The 17,362-nt window shown below is 39.4% G+C and overlaps 2 protein-coding genes across 6 annotated transcripts in view; one reads left to right on the top strand and one right to left on the bottom strand.

Annotated features, from left to right (window-relative positions):
• The window catches only part of ZNF667 (zinc finger protein 667), a 74,403-nt gene extending 66,071 nt beyond the window's left edge, over positions 1–8,332 (top strand). Inside the window, exon 5 of the mRNA XM_058707491.1 lies at positions 8,132–8,332. Coding sequence (XP_058563474.1) covers positions 8,132–8,196 — 65 coding nt within the window. The 3' untranslated portion in view covers positions 8,197–8,332. The remainder of the gene's footprint in view (positions 1–8,131) is intronic.
• Positions 1,108–16,892, bottom strand: ZNF583 (zinc finger protein 583). Of its 5 annotated transcripts, none has more exons than XM_058707493.1 (5): positions 16,773–16,892; positions 15,172–15,268; positions 8,635–8,761; positions 8,244–8,342; positions 1,108–3,165 (listed from the first exon to the last, which is right to left on the bottom strand). In XM_058707493.1, the coding sequence occupies exons 2-5, from the start codon at positions 15,178–15,180 to the stop codon at positions 1,688–1,690; spliced, it is 1,713 nt and encodes a 570-aa protein (XP_058563476.1). In that variant the 5' UTR covers positions 15,181–15,268; positions 16,773–16,892; the 3' UTR covers positions 1,108–1,687. The 5 variants fall into 5 exon arrangements, with proteins under 5 accessions (XP_058563476.1, XP_058563477.1, XP_058563478.1 ...); XM_058707494.1 differs by lacking the exon at positions 16,773–16,892 and adding an exon at positions 16,625–16,766; XM_058707495.1 differs by lacking the exons at positions 8,244–8,342; positions 8,635–8,761 and having other exon boundaries at positions 16,773–16,890.
• Between the last annotated feature and the right edge of the window lie 470 nt (positions 16,893–17,362).

Here is a 17,362-nt window from a genome sequence, read left to right as displayed (position 1 = left end):
GGCTTCTGGATCTCATGTCGTGTTTAGGAAGATTGTTTTCACTGTGATTATAAATTACAGTGTCCTTTAATAACTTTTACATTCAGCTAAAAGGATGAGGGAGTTGGTTTTGTAGAGAATTAATGTTATTAATACTGTTAAGCCACTGACATAGTACCTTTATTTATATATTTATGTGTTTCTCTGTATGAATGTATGTGTGCGTTGACAGGCACACAGTGTTTCAAGCCTTAAAAAAAAATTAGGATTCTATTAGTTACAAAGAGTCTGTAAATTAATTTTGGGCCTCTAACATCTCTAGAATAGTCTTCCCCCTGCAGAAGGATAAAGTGTCTATTCAAGTCTTCCTTTTCATCCATTTTCTGCGTACCTGTAATGCTGTGTGAGTTGGTTCTGAATTGATTGCATACTCAAAGCCACCAGGAGTCAGGAAGTAATATAAAGTGTAAAATAAATCAGATATAAAGAAGGAGTGGTTTGAACTGTGGAGAACTGGAAAACATGCCCACATAAAGGTATTATTATTATTATTATTTTGTATTCATGTTAAACTCGGTGACTACCAAATCAAATGTCTGTGGGCAGCCAGTTTAGGAGTACTGATCTGTAATTTTCTTTTCCCCTCTAGTTTCAGAATTACAGCTTGGAGAGCTAGCTTAACCTTTTCAGTTTTAAATGACATAGATTTAATACAATTCAACCACCTGGAATTAGGAGAGGGATCAAACTTCCATTTTATTTTCTATTCTTCTTTGGTTATTGGTCTTTTTGTCTTTTAAAAAATACCTATTTTGCCTTTGTCTAAGTGTAAATGTTGAATACATCTTAGTAAAGCCTACTTGTTACTAGTGATTTTTAAAATCTCGCTTCTTAGAACTGCTGAATATCTAATGAAGTTTTTACCAACAAAGTCAGATCTTACTCTGTATCATCATGGACTTTAAGACCAATGCTACTGTATTAGATGCCCTTATCAACCACTTTAGAACAATGACTGCTATTCTTAGTCAAAAATATTTATAATCTCTTAAGTGTTGAGCTGCTACTGCTTTTCTCAGATGATCCCTGCTAAGATGATCAGGTCTTCTTTGTATACCACAGTATCTCTTCATTTTACAGTAATGTTTATTAAGTGATTACTTTATGCTAGGCACTCTGAGCAATTTACATGCATTCTCTCATTTAATTCTCCCATCAACTTTTGAGGTAGTACCATTATTATTCCCATAATATAAATAAGACTGAACCTTACAAAGGACAAAATGTTTCTCTAAAACTAGAGGGCTAGAAAATGGAAGAGCAAGGATTAGAACCCAGATCTGTTTGATGCTGGAATAGGAGTTCTTAATTGTCCAAAGAATTAGATGGATTTTGACACAAAACAGTACTTTGTAAGGTATAAATGGAACAAGGTATCTGGGGCAGGGGGTCTTTTACGCTATTTTGAGGAATGTGTGCTTTAACCTAAGAACTATGGGATACCAATGAAGGGTACCAATGAAGGAGAAGTGATAGCGTCAAACTTTTAAAGTACAAGTTTGACTACAGTGTAGGCAACTGACAAAGGAAATGGTAAATACAGGGAGACCAATCAGTTATTTCCATAGTCCATATGAAATAGATTACTGTGTATTGGACAAAGATAAGGGAAGGGAAATGGATTAAAGGAGTCTGGTTCAAGGCATTTTTAGGAGATAAAACCTACAGGTCTTGGCAACTGACTGGACATAGAGGGTGAGGGAGAGGAAGGAGTCAAGAATGACTCCATGGTATGAATTCTCTCATGCTGGGCAAGGTGGGCACGCTGCCTGAAAGATTTTCTGCAATCTTTACATTCATAGGGTCTCTCTCCTGTATGAATTCTTTGATGTAGAGTAAGAGATCCACTGTAGCTGAAGGCTTTCCCACAAATGTTACATTCATAAGGTTTCTCTCCAGTATGAATTCGCTTATGTTGAGCAAGGCCTGCATTCTGGCTAAATGTTTTCCTACATTCCTTACACATATAAGGTTTTTCTCCAGTATGACTTCTCTGATGTTGTGCAAGTGATGAACTATTGCTAAAGGCCTTCCCACATTCAATACACTCATAGGGTTTCTCTCCAGTATGAACCCTCTGATGTTGATCAAGGTATGCAATCTGGCTAAACGCTTTCCTGCATACTTTACATTCATAAGGTTTTTCTCCAGTATGAACTCTCTGATGTTGAGCAAGGTGTGCATATTGGCTGAAAGCTTTCCTACATTCCTTACATTCATAAGGTCTCTCTCCGGTATGAATTCTCTGATGTACTATTAGGTATCCACGATGGCTAAAGGCTTTCCCACACACATTACATACATAAGGTTTCTCTCCTGTATGAATTCTCTGATGCTGAGCAAGAAATGAACCATTACTAAAGGCCTTTCCACATTCAATACATTCAAAAGGTCTCTCTCCAGTATGAACTCTCTGATGTTGAGCCAGGTGTGCAATCTGGCTGAAGGCTTTTTTACATTCTTTACACTGATAAGGTCTCTCTCCAGTATGAACTCTCTGATGTTGAGCAAGGTGTGCATTCTGGCTGAAGGCTTTCCTACATTCTTTACATTCATAAGGTTTCTCCCCAGTATGTATTCTCTTATGTTGAGCTAGGTTTGCACTCTGGCTGAAGGTTTTCCCACATTCAACACATGCATAGGGTTTCTCTCCAGTATGAATTCTCTGATGAAGAGTAAGAGATGAGCTCTGGTTGAAAACTTTCTCACATTCATTACATTTCAAAAGTTTCTTTTGTACACAGACTTTCTTATGTTTCATTTCAACAGATTTTTTTCGGTAGCTTCTCTTTTGTGGCTCATGCTTATGTACTCTTTCTTTGGTGGGAAAATTCTGTTTTATATCAAATATTGCATCCTGATGGAAAGTTTGCCAAGATTTAGTATATTCATTACTTTTATCTTCAGTGAGGATTTCTTCATGAGTGGTGATCAGTTGTCTAGAATGTACCTCCTGACTGCCTAACTGGTTCTTAAACCAGTCCTCACATCTACAGTCTTCTCTCAAACTGGGGCAGTCAAGGCTATAACTAAGATGGCTTCTTCCCATTGTCAGTACTTTGGATGATTCTTCATAAATAACTTGCTTTGATGAAAATTCATTGTTTTTAAATGCATACTCCCAATCTAAAAGATACCAAGAAAACAAATGTCTTTTGTATTTATTCATTAGAAGATAACTTCTGAAACAAAAATTTTATAGTTATATTAATATTAGTCTCCAAACACCCTTTCTTTCTTGCCTTAGGCTATCTTGCATTCAAGCATTATCTTTAAAAAGCCAATTTCATAATGTTAATGTGGCTTAAAACACCTCCATAAGATCCCCAGACCCTAAGGTACTGTTAGTTGCCTTAGGTTATACATGCAGCTATAGCTAAACTTTTGTAGCCTAAAAAAAATGTCTTCTTGACAGTAGTTTTCTATGTGATATAGTTCAACCAAACGTAAATTTAAAAAAAAATTTTTTTAACGTATATTTATTTTGAGAGAGAGAGCGTGCAAGCTGGGGAGGGGCAGAGAGAGAGGGAGAGCCAGAATCTGAAGCAGTCTCCAGGCTCTGAGCTGTCAGCACAGAGCCCAACGCAGGGCTCGAACCCACGAACTGTGAGATCATGACCTGAGCCAAAGTTGGACACTTAACCGACTGAGCCACCCAAGTGCCCCAACCAAATCTAAATTTTTAATTGCTCCCAAAGCTAAAATGCCTTCACGTAAAAGTAATTTTGTATTAAGTTGCTTGATTTTATTAACCTGCCACAAGCCTTAATTTGCCACCTTCCCCACCACCTATTCTCAAGATTTTCCAATGGTTTCTCACCATATTTATAATAAAACCAAAATTCCTATTATGGTTTAGAAAATCAATGTAGTAATGAACATAAATGTAAAAACCTTTAATAAAATTACTGAAGATCAAATCCAAGAAAATATGAAAGCATAATCATTACCACTCATAGCTGATCCCAGCAATGCGAGGTTGGCTTAATATGTGAAAACCAATGTAATTCACCACATTAATAGATTAAAGGTGGAAAAATCATGTGATCATTTCAAAAGATACAGAAAGAGTATGTGACTAAATTTAACATCTATTTATTATAAAAATTCTTAGCAAACCAGGAATATAAAATTTCCTTAAACTGATAAAGGGCATCTAAGAAACATGAACTTAGTGGTGAAAGACTGAATAGGTTTTCCCTTAAGATTAGAAATAATCCAAGTATGTCTACTGTTAGCAATTCTATTCAACATTATATAGGAGGTCCTTGCTATTGCAGCAAGTCAAGAAAAAGAAGCTGTAAGATCAGAAAGGAAGAAATAAACTATTTGCAGGTAACATGATGGTCTATGCAGAAAATCCTCAGAAACCTACAAACTACTAGAACTAAATAAATCTAGCAAGATCGTAAGATAGAAAATATAAAGATCAGTTTACATTTTTGCATACTAGCAACAAACAACTGGAAAATGGAATTTTTAAGAACTCTATTTATAATAGCACTAAAACTTACCGTAAGACTCAGAAAAAAATACATATATATAGCCACTACACCGGATACATTGATAAGAGAATTTTAAAAAGACTAATAAATGGTTAAATACACCATACTCATGAACTAAAAAACTCAAATGACATTAATTAGAATATCAGTTCTTCCCAAATTGATGTATAGATTCCACATAATCCCAATCAAAATCCTAGCAGGCTTTTGGGGTAGAAATTCTTAACTTCATTCTAAAATTTATTTGGGAATGCAAATGGATTTAAATAAAGTGATTTTACAAGTTGAACTATCTCATATCAAAAGTTACTATAAAGCTATAGTAATTAGACTAGTACTGATGAAAGGATATATAGATAGATGGAATAGAATAGAGTTCAGAACTCGACCCATGTAGATATGACCAACTGCTTTTGGTACAAAGGTACCAGCAAGGCAGTATAATGGTTAAAGTCTTTTCAAAAAAAGATACGCAAGCAACTGTATATCCAAATAGTTGGGGGAGAGGACCAAAACCTTGTTATTTACCTCATATAAGACACAATATTTAGCTCATGTAAATGTAAAAGCTAAAACTATAGGAGAAAACACAGAAAAAAATTTTTGTGACTTAGGGGTAGCAAGAATTTCTAAGGTATGACACAAAAACCACCAAACGACAAATTAATAAATTGGACTTTACAAATATTGAAAACTGGATGTTCAAAAGGCAGCAGTAGAAAAACAATAACACAAGCCACAACTAGCATACATATATCCCAATACATATAAATGGCAAAAGACTTGTATTAAGACTATATAAAGAAGTCTTACAATTCAGCAAGAATAAAAAAAAATAATAAAACATGGGCAAAAGATTTGAACACTTTACAACAGATATATGGTCAGTAAGCACATGAAAATACATTCAACATTCTGTCATCAGAGAAATGCATCTTAAAAGCATAATGGGATACCACAACACAACCATTAGAATGAATAAAATTAAAAGCTGACAATACCAAGGTATATGGAACAACTGCAAGTCTTCGACATTGTTTCTGGGAATGAAAATGGTACAGACACTGGAAAACCAGCAGTTTCTTTAAAAGTTAAACATACACCTATTGTCTGACTCATTACACTTTTAGATATTTACCCAAGAGAAATTAAAACATACATGCATACAAAGTCCTATAAATGACAGCTTCAGAGACACTTTGTAATAGACAAAAACTGGAAATAACCTAAATGTCTGTGAACAGGTGAATGGAAAAACAAAATGTGGGAGATCTACATAAAATTGTGAATGATTTTCAAAATTATGAGTAAAATAAGCCAGACATAATATATACTGTATGGTTCCATTTAGCTTAGATGGAAACTAATCTAAAATGACCAAGATCAGAATAGCATTTGGAGCCAGGAGTAGAGAAAAAATGGTACATAAAGAGGCATAGGCCATCTTTTGGGGTGATGGAAACACTGTATGTCTTGATAATAATTATCGTTTCATGGGTTTATACAACAGTCAGAACTCCTCACACTGTATAATGTATATGGATGTGACTTACTGTATGTAATTCTTTAATAAAGTTATTAAGAAAAAAATAAGATGGAAATAGGTAAGTAAAGACTGACTTTAATAACATAATAAAAAGAGTAAAACTTATGTAACAAGCTCTTTACACTGAAAATAAAGACTTAAACCTTGGAACCTATGGAATATTTACAAATACCAATTATATGTTTGGCCATACAAAATCCTAAAGTTAGAAAGTAGAATTAGTACTAATTCCTATTTGATCAAATATGATAAAACAATTTGATCAAAATACAATAAAACTAGAAACTTTCTTTTAAACAACTCTTGTGTAAAAGAAATTTTTTCAAAGTAGGTTATTTAGGAAACAGCAATAACAAAAACACTAAAAATCAGAATCTCTGGAAAACAGCTAAAGTTATATTCAAAGGAGAATTCATAGCCCTTAATCATTTAGTGAATAAAAGAAAATGAAATGATTAAGCATTTATTTCAGCAAAACAGAGAAGAAAATAAATCTCAGAAAACTAGAACAATGGAATTAGTGAAAAGCAAAAAATAAAGAATTGGAGAAGAGTGGTAACACTAATAAATCCTTAAACTGGACTTTAAAAATAAAATTGATTCATAACTAGCTACCTAATAATTTTTTTAAAAAAAGAATAGGTATACAAAATAAATTAAAATTGGAAACTATAGATACTAAAAATAAAAAGGGTTACAAGATTATTTTGTTCAGATTCATGAAAATAAATTTGATAATGTGAATGAAAAGGTGATGTTTAGAAAAATAAAAATTTGGGGCACCTGGGTGGCTTAGTCAGTTAAGTGTCCAACTCCTGATTTCGGCTTAGGTCACGATCTCATGGTTTGGGAGTTCAAGCCCTGCGTCAGGCTCGATGCTGACAGCACAGAGCCTGCTTGGTATTCTCTTTCTCTTTCCTTCTCCCTCTCTCTCTGCCCCTCCCCACTCACTCACGCTCTCTCTCTCTCTCTCTCAAAATAAATAAACTTTATTTATTTATTTAATGTTTATTTTTTATTTTTGAGAGAGAGACAGAGTCTGTGAGTGGGCAAGAGGCAGAGAGAGAGGGACACATAGAATCCAAAGCAGGCTCCAGGCTCTGAGCTGTCAGCACAGAGCCCGACGTGGGGCTCGAACTCAGCAACCACAGATCATAACCTGAGCTGAAGTCGGACACTTAACTGACTGAGCCACCTAGGCGCCCCAATAAATAAACTTTAAAGAATAAAAATAAAAACTTAGGGGTGCCTGGCTGGCTCAGTCGGAAGAGCATGCGACTCTTGATCTTGGGGTCATGAGCTCCAGCCCTATGTTGGGCAATAATGACTGCTTAATAAAAAAAGAAAAAGAAAAATTTGTAAAATTTCACCCAAGGCAGAAACTGTAGAGACCATTTATCACAAAGAGAACACTGAGAAAGTTGTCAAAGATCCACTTACTCACAAAGGGTTTCTCTCTCAAGCTGTAAGACTAGTGACCTCATTCATTCATACTAGCATCTCTATGCCAGACTTTTTCTTCTAAGCCTCTGTCCCACTCTAGTGGCATGTTGCATTTCTTCACTCCAAAGTCTCTCCATCTCATAAAAATAACTCTTCTGTCCCAAGTCAAATTATCATGTTTTCCCCTACCAACATATTCTTCTGGCTTATTTCTATTAAATGGTGTCACCATCCAGTCGCCCAGACTTGAAAACGTAACTGGGAATTATTTCTTTTTTCCTTGATGGTTAATAAACCTCTGAATAACCCCAAGAAGTTAGCAGAATTATTTTCTCAAAGTAAAAATTCAGTGAATCCTTCAATATAAAGGAATGAGTGACTAAAAAGGGGAAAAAAAAATAGTCATTGTTGTCTCTGGATTTTTTTAAATGTGATGAAGCAACTTGTGCCAAAACTAAAAAAGAAGGGCAAGCAGACAGTGCCAGTTTGGACTCAGAGAACAGGAGAGGGTTATTAGAGAATGCAGTGACATATGAGAGAATATATACAAGAAGAGTAAGTTAGCTCACGCTAATGACACCTCACTGTTTCTTCCCAGGCCTTCAGCCTTTAAGAAAAGCTACCCAGGAAACATCAATTATACGCTGGAAGCTTTCAGAATAGCTGAGCTTTTCCCTGCAATGGACTCTACCTTCCTAATTCTCACTCACCAGGGCATGTGCCTCTTGTCCCCTCCTTCTTCACCATCCAGGGCTCTTTTCCTTGTTCCAATAATGAGATCACATCTGGCTTAGAAACTGAAACTCCTGCTTACAAGAAATAAAAGGGGAATTAGCCAGATCTGTAAGGCAGATCAAGTTGCTTGGTCATCAGGAAGTTGATGAGGGCATTACAGAGGGAGGATAGGAAGATGTGAAGTATTCTGAAGAATGGGAAAATGAAGTGGTAGAAATAATCCAATGAAGCTGCCAGTTTTCTACAAAACTCAACCCATTTTGGGAAGCACAAGAAAGAGAAATTTAGTGAAGTACATCAGAGGCTTCCTAAACATTGGAAAGCAGCCCTGTGTGCAGATTCTGAATTCTGGCGAGACTTCCTTACCCAGTGATACCAGGCTCCTATAGTTCTCCAACATCACCTTCCTGTACAAATTCCTCTGAGCAGGGTTCAGCCACTCCCACTCCTCTTGGGAGAAATCTACGGCCACATCCCCAAATGTCACCAAATCCTGAAATGACATAAACATATTCTTTTATGCTCAACTAGTGTTCCTAACGTCAGACTGGCATAGTTTGAAAAGTTAAGTTGTACTTTTAGAGAGAAATAGTGCATATAGTGAAATTTTCAGGCTATCTTGGGTTCTGTGCAACACATGTCAAACACTTGCTAAGATGATTTCTCTTGCTTGGTTTTAATATTCTGTCATGGAAAGCATACAATTTCTGGCATAGTCTATAGTCTCTACTGATGGTGAAAAGATTAATAGCACAAAAATGGGCAATAACAGAACACTATAAACAAGAGCAAAATATGTTATTCATACTAAATGCTAATGCATTTCTCAATATGGAAAATCAGGATAGACTAGGACAGTGAAAGAAGACTTTAAGGAAGAGACAGGAACATGAGTTAAGCCCTCTAAGTTGTATGTGGTCTAAACCTACATTTTCCAAACTCTTCAATGGAATGGCCAATGTTCAGGTATGTCAATAGAGTAACATATATAAATGTATTTGATGTTCATAATATTGATTTCTTAAAATTAAACATGTAGGTAATAAATACATTAAATAAGTTCTGTAGTGATTTCACAAAATATAACTTAAAGAAATGTATGCCATAACAGAACAACTGGGATCATAAAAGATTATCTAACAGCTCTTGATAACCCCAGTGAGTTTCAAAGATGGTGACTTCTCTTTACAGAAACAAAATAATACTAATTTTAAGCACTGTTAAATAGTATTTCAGATGTGATAATGAAGTGCAGTGAAAAACCCCTACAGCTCTCACTAGAGGAACATACCCAGTTGTGCATGTCTAATGAGCGAGAGTTTTTCAAATGTTACAGTGTAGTTCTCAAGTAATAATACTACGTTGAATTAAGGATCTTTATCCCGTGGAATAAGACCTGGTCTGCTTCCTAAAAATTCAAAATGGATATTCTTTCTAATGAGGTAAATCTACTCCAGACTTACCAGGGCTTGCATATGGTTTGCTATATGCTCCACTGGTTTGGTGTGTCACAGAGCAAAACCGACTCTTTAACTGGGATGATATATAGATTCACTCAATGGTACACATCTGAAGAGCTGAACTGATCTGTTAAATACTGAAATACTGTCACATTGGTTGGTAAACAGCTACTGCACTGAGCCCTGTGGTGACAATCCCAGATCTCCCCACAGCCCAGCAACTGAAGGGGAATACCCAGCACTCCAGTGGCCTCCAGTATCCCATCTAGGGTAAGTTCTGGTGTGTGCCCTTGCCTTAGTGGTCATCAGATATGAACATCACTCCTATTAATGTGACTCTGCAGTGTAATGGTCCTACTGAAGATGTATTTAAGTACATCAATGCTTTTATGCAAATATTTTTAATGGAAAAAATGAGTCGATATTGGGCTAGTGCCCCAGTAATGGACAACAATGTTAAGGAAGCTACACAGGAAGCAGAAGTATGCCTCCAAGAAACATCAGTTACATACATCAGCTTGTTCTTACATGCTTCCATTTCTAAAACACTTCTTACTACAGGGAAATATGGGAAGTGAGTAAAGGCTTCAAGAAAGGAAGGAAAGGAACATGAGTTGGGTCTTAAAAGAAAAAATTTGCCCTAGACAGGGCTGGATACTGTCAAGCATCAATTCTATCAAACCTCAAACACTTCAATACAAACTCTAATATTTTGTGCAAAAAAAAGTGTTCTACACACATTTCTACTGTAAACAGAGGTGAGGCAGCTTTTGCTAGGCAGTGTTCTTAAAAGACATTTTTTTAGCTGCACATCCTAAAGGAGTCTAGGTTTCAACTGGCTGACTGTCCTTTTCCTCTCAGCCAATGAGACCTGAATATCTTGCAAATATTTTAATATTTGTTTTGATTTGATAAAACAGGAACTTCATATGATTTGTAATCATCAAAGAAACTTACCAAATAATGTCCAGTATTTCTACCCTCAGTGAATTTTTTTCCTTTTTATAAAAGTTAAAATAATTGGAAGTCCTCATCCCCACATCTACCCACCATGTCACCCTACCTCCTAGAAACAATAAAAATTTAGTTAGTATATATTTCTTCAAATGTTTCCTTATACAGACATGTCTGATTATCTATTCGCATTCATTTACTTATAAAATCACTTTTGTTGGATTGATAACATAATGTGGTATAAATATGTTGTACCTTATTTACTAATCCGTTTATTTTCATTTATACGAATCTTAATTTTTCACTATGATGTCAGAATTGGGATTCTCACTAATTTAACATTACAGTAGAGTTCTCATATAATACTACGGTATGTTAAAGATTCAATAGAGGTCTCTAATTATTTCCTTAAAATGAATCCTAGAAGATATTCTCTCCACGGAGACTATGATTCCCCAAACGTACTTAACCTCAGAAAAAAATTTAAATTATGTTATTGTGACCTAGCAAGAATTGGAGCTACTGAAAAAATAATTCAGGCTGGGAGTAAAGTGTTGACCTGCACTCAAAGAAATACTAATGGTTCTTCAGGTGGAGGAAAATGGAAAGAGATGGAAAGGAAAATCAAGAAGAAATCAAGAGTCCCAGAGGAATAACTATAAATATAATTAATAATAATAATAAATGGGAGTTAAATCACTATGGGGCCTTATCTTGTTCAGAAAGTAGTAAGAGTAGTAACTATAGAAGGAAGATTGCAGAAGGAAGAAAGGAGATAATTACATAATGATATGGGTAAATATCCTGGAGTGACCACTAAAAGGATAATAAAAATAATATATAATTAACAAGATAATAAAGAAAAAGTACTTGATTTATCCAGAAGAAGGTAAACAAGGAGAAATAAAGGAAAAAAGAACAGATGGGAGTAAGTAGAAAACAAACTACAAGGCTATACACACAAATACATCAGCATTAGCCTTAAACACAAATACATCAGTAATTACATTAAATGAAAATGTAGTGAACACTAATTAAAAGACAAATATTCTCAGACTGGATCCCTTTAAAAAGATCAATGTTTTGAGGGAGATGTGGGATTGTGGGAGGCATAAGGAATCATGGGAAGCACACAGGGCCACTTACAGCAGCCACAGGGCTGTGGGTACAGAGAATCGTGGCAGCCACAGGGACTGTGGAAGGCATGAAGCTGCAACCAACAATATGCTGTTTACAAGAGGCACACTTGAATATAATCATTAGGAGAGGCTTTTAAAAAATGTGCATTAAAATCATCCTTGGACATGGGGCGCCTGAGTGGCTCAGTCAGTTAAGCATCTGACTTTGGCTCAGGTCATGATCTCACAGTTCATGAGTTCGAGCCCAGTGTCGGGCTCTGTGCCTGGAGCCTGCTTCAGATTCTGTGTCTCCCTGTCTCTCTGCCCTCCCCCCACCCTATCTGTCAAAAATAAACAAACACTAAAACACATTAAAAAAATCATCTGTGGACTTAATAGAAATGCGGTTTTCTGGATCCTCCCACCAGAGACTGATTCATGGGGTCCCAGAAATAGCACTGGGGCCAATGGGCTCTGTCTATTCTACACATCATACCCTCTGCTTTTTGCTTTTTCCATTACCAATTCAGTGGCAGGAGAAAAGAGGTAGCTGGCTCTTACCTCTCTGGGCTCACTCACAGATGAGAAATTCACAATTTTGTTCATTTATATATTAATTTGACAAATATTTACTGAATGCCTACTCCCTATAATGTTCTAAGTATTGGAAATACAATGGTGAACAAAATACAGTCTCTCCTCTTGTGGAGTTAATATTCTAACATAGGAGAAAGACATTAAACATAAAGTCATACTATGACAAAAACAAGGGAAGGTGATTTAGAGTGAAAAGGTGTTTTAGATAGGATGGTCAAGGTAAACCTCAAGGAAGCAGTAATGTTTGAACAACAGTCTAAAAGTGAGAGAGCAAGCCATGCCAACACCTAAGAGAAGAGAGTTACAGAAGAGGGAGGAGCAAATACAAAGGTTCAGAGACAGGAAAGAGCTGGGTGAGTCTACGGAACAGCTAGTTGGCCCGTGTGACTGGAGCAGAGAAAAAGACTTGTAGAAAATGAGGTATGGGGTAGCCAGGAGCTGGACCATGCAGGGCCTTAGAGACTGTGGAGAGGACATTGGATTTCATTCCAAGTAAAATGAGAAGCCAATGAAGATTCCAAAGGAATGAAATGTTGTGTTCTATCACTGTTCACAGTGTCCTTTATGATTTTCTACCACCGTCTTCAAATCATCACTCACCATCATCTATTTGTACTGACAATCAACATATACTACAACTTCCTACATCTGATACAATCACTAACTAGTGACATAGATATGTCATTTTCCTCACTTGGCCTGTTTTTCCTCATCTGTAAAATAAGTGACTTGTACAAGATCACCCATAATTTTCATCCTGGCTTTATTATTTTATGAGCTTAGATATGTGCTACTCAATACACTAGGTACTAGTCACATGTGGCTATTTCATTTTAAATCAGTTAACATTAAAAATTCAGTTCCTACAGTAGCTAGTGGCTACTGTATTGGACAATGCGGATGTAGAACATTTCTATTATCAGTCATCACCGAGAGTTCTCCTGGACAGTGCTGCTCTAATTGATTTCTTCTGGCTTATCTTCTTGTTTACAGCCATGTTCTATATTTTCATCCAACAGTTCACCTGTTTTACTCTTTACATTTAACCTACAGAATGTATCTAACCTCAAAGGGTGAGGAAGGAGTCTTTTTTCTAAATGAATAATTCATTCTGTCTACACTGATTTAAAATAATATCACTTTACAGGGCTCCTGGGTGGCTCAGCCGGTTAAGCATCTGACACTTCATCTTGGCTCAGGTCATGATTTCATGGTTCATGAGTTTGAGCACTGCATCAGGCTCTGCGCTAGCAGCGTGGAGCCTGCTTGGGATTACCTCTCTCCCTCCCTTTCTGCTCCTCCTCCTCTCATGTTCTCGCCCTCTCAAAATAAAAAAACTTTAAAATAATATCACGGGGGTGCCTGGGTGGCTCAGTTGGTTCAGTGTCCAACTTCGGCTCAGGTTATGATCTCACAGTTCGGGAGTTCAAGCCCTGCATCAGGCTCTCTGCTGTCACCACAGAGCCCGCTCTGGATCCTCTGTCACCTCTCTCTCTGCCCCTCCCCAGCTCATTCTGTCAAAAAAAATAAACATTAAAAAAAATAAAATAACATCACTTACATTATCATGAAAAACAAATGAGCAAACATTAAACTATGAAAACAAAGACAGTGTCTACTTTTATTTGACACAGTATTCCCAGCATTTGGTATACATGAAGTCTTTAATAACTATATGTTCAGTGAATGAATAAATACTTTCCATTCTTACTTGTATTTGTTTCTGGGCATTATATGTTGATCTTTTCATTTGTTTCTTCTGGCTCCCATTCCACACTATTTACTGTTTTTATTATAGATGTATACAGTCATTTTAAAATATAGATTCAAGTACTCTCTCCTGTTCTCATTTTTTCAAAAAATGTCCTGTTTTTTTTCCATACTAATTTCACGAATTTTAACTACATGACCTAAAATATCCTGGCTGTAGCCCACTACTAACTCAGTATGTCCCTAAAACAGGACCTTATTACCCCCATGGAATCCCATTCTTCAGAGCCCACTGATTGCCTGGGAAAATCCCTGCCTTCACTGACCCACACTTTAATTTTTTTTTTTTTTTTTTTTTTCAACGTTTTTTTATTTATTTTTGGACAGAGAGAGACAGAGCATGAACGGGGGAGGGGCAGAGAGAGAGGGAGACACAGAATCGGAAACAGGCTCCAGGCTCCGAGCCATCAGCCCAGAGCCTGACGCGGGGCTCGAACTCACGGACCGCGAGATCGTGACCTGGCTGAAGTCGGACGCTTAACCGACTGCGCCACCCAGGCGCCCCTGACCCACACTTTAACACTCCAAAGCAACACATTCCACTCTTCAAAATGACCCTGAGCAAGAGATCTTGTCATGTACTATAACTAAGATTGCCCCAATAGCCCTTGTCTTGCCTTCCTCTTAAACCTGGGTTTGTGAGAAAGCTTTACACTTGTAGTCACATCAGAACACACCTTGACCTCAAGGAATCAAATCCCTATAATGAAGGCTTTCATATCCCTCCAAGGAGTGCATTTTTGCCTCCTGAGAGCTCCTAACAGAACACCTAACCCACAGGAGGAGCAGAGCTATTTCTTGAACGAAGATGAAAATGCCGGCTTAGGAACAAAGGAAGCTCACTGGGCTTTTGGGGACCTCCTTTTAATGGATTGAAGAACATGAGGACCAGGTCACTGAATGAATGGGACTTTGTTAGCTGGGGAATTTCAGAAGAAAAAAGCAAGATATTCATATACAACCTGAAAAACAAAGCACCTCAGGGAGAAAAAATCCTTCCTTACCTTGGACATGGCTTTAAGAATTTAAGAATTTATGACAGCTCTTCTGTCCACCTCCTTCAGGCTCCTCAATGGAAGGGCAGTGTCTGGAAAAACAGAGCTGGAGAGGGAGAAAGAAACCATAAATAGCACTGTCAAGTAAGGATTATTTTTCTCTTCAGCCATGAAATCTGTTCATTAGTGAAATAATCCAAGGCTTCATAGTAATAAGTTAGCCCAACTGGAATCCAGGTCTGACTTTTTAGTCTTTCCATCAGATAATGATAGTAAAAGGGAATATGTTACCACCCTTACTACAAAATGAGATAAAGCTACAAACAATGCCTCAGAGAAAGCATCTTTAAAAAATTTTTTTAATGTTTATTTATTTTTGAGACACGAAGACATGAAGACAAAGCAAAGCACGAGTGTGGAAGGGGCAGAGAGAGGGGGAGACACAGAACCCAAAGCAGGCTCCAGGCTCTGTGCTGACAGCAGACAGCCCAATACGGGGCTCGAACTCAGGAACCAGGAGATCATGACCTGAGCCGAAGTCAGCCGCTTAGCCAACTGGGCCACACAGGTGCCCCAGGGAAAGCTTCTTTACACAGAGTAGGCATCAGAGGGGTCATGTTGTCTGGAAGACACTGGACCAAAGAGTCAGAACACTCTGCTTGTAGCCCTGGCTTATGACAAATTCTACCTGGAAACCATTCTCTGAACTTTTCTGAGCAATTTCCTCAAAAAGAGATGGGCGAGAGGGCTGTGCATTCGCAGTCACCGAAACTCCTAATCATGAGTTATTTTCTACAAAACCTCTCTGCCTTGGAGAGCAAAGCAATTATCTCAGAAGCAGCATAAGGTAACAGTAAGAACCACCAGGTTTGGGGATCAGAACACCTGGCGGCAGATACTCGGTCTACCACTCACGAGCTCTGCAACCTCCATGATTTAGGTCTAACCACTCCAAACCTCAGTTTCGTCATCAGTGAAATGGTACCTACTCCCTATCAGTTGCTGGAAGGATCATGAGATGATGCACAGGAAGCATTCCGCCTAGTGCTTGGCACATCCCTTGTGCTCAGTAAATATCAGTGATTTATGGTCACAAATAGCACACAGTAGGTCTCCTCTTCTATTCCTCACCTACTCTAGAGCCCAGGAGAGGAAGGGAAAGAGCCTCCTTCTGTGCCAGAGATGGCTAAGGCCCAGCAGCCTCCTCATCTGCCGTCCAGGCCTGAAGCTGGGGCTCCCCTCTCCTCTCTCAAGCGTTCCCTTCCATCCCAGTCCCACTCAGGCTCGCCCTGACCGCCCGATCTTCGCGAACACCCCCACCCGGCCGCCGCAGGAGCCACACAGTCCTGCTGGCGGCTCGCCTGGCACCCGTCCCCTCACAGTGGGTCGCACTGTCACACCAACAGAAGGTCACACAACCTCACGCCGTCTCACAGGACCACACACACAGCTGCACACTCACCGTCACTGTCATGGTCACAGACGCTCGCACAGGCACACACAGGCGCACGCACGTTGTGACATGGTCTCCCACGGTCACAGGCCCCCTCGCACGCCCGCTCCAGCCCCGCAGGCCCGCTGGCGCGCGCGCCCATCCCCGACATCCTCACCGCCTCCTCCCCGAGGGTCGGCACCTCCCTGCGCGCCGTCGGCCGCCGGGAGCCCAGCGGCCCGCGGGCCGGGGCGGGGCCTCGCTCGCGGCCGGACCGCCGGGCTCACAAAGGCGCCACGGCGCGCGGGCGGGCAGCGGGGCCCGCCGCGGGGGCCGCCGGGAAATGGAGTCCAGGCCGCGCGCGGCGCTGGGCATCCTGGGACGGCTGGCAGATGGCTCCTGCTCCCGCCCCTGGGCGTCTGCGCCCCTCTCCCGAAACTCCGGGCTTTCCGACCCAGAGCCAGGACCCGCCCAGCCCTTTCAGGCCGACCGAGTCCCGCCCCGGGCTGGACGCGCCGGCTCCGAGTGCGCAGGCGCACCGTCCTCTGTCCCCGTAGGGGCCCAAGCCGGGCGGGGTCGAGGTGCGCACGCGCAGTGCACGGGCCCGCGGGCGCGATTCCCTGGTTGGGCTTGCAAGGCGAGCGGTTCGCGGGACGGAAGCGGAGCTGGTCGACTGGGTGTGCGGGCCGGAGCGCTGGGGAGAGGTCAGCAGGTCCGGGCGGGTGGGCCGGAGCCCGGGTGCCGGGTGTCCTTACTTCCGTTCCTTTT

This window comes from Neofelis nebulosa, chromosome 17 (genome assembly GCF_028018385.1).
Source record: "Neofelis nebulosa isolate mNeoNeb1 chromosome 17, mNeoNeb1.pri, whole genome shotgun sequence".
Taxonomy (NCBI): domain Eukaryota; kingdom Metazoa; phylum Chordata; class Mammalia; order Carnivora; family Felidae; genus Neofelis; species Neofelis nebulosa.
Note: the sequence above shows the minus strand (reverse complement) of the source record. Positions and strands in the feature narration are given on the sequence as shown.

Bases quoted from the DNA above. Each gene is read 5' to 3' on its own strand.
- ZNF583 (XM_058707492.1), bottom strand. From the start codon at position 8,779: ATGTTTATGTCATTTCAGGATTTGGTGACATTTGGGGATGTGGCCGTA. The intron at 8,340-8,634 runs GTAAGGAAGTCT...TCTTGTAAGCAG, and splicing joins TAGGAGCCTGGTATCACTGG to GAGTTTCAGTTTCTAAGCCA. The intron at 3,166-8,243 runs GTGAGTGAGAAT...GGTATCTTTTAG, and splicing joins GACAAGAGGCACATGCCCTG to ATTGGGAGTATGCATTTAAA.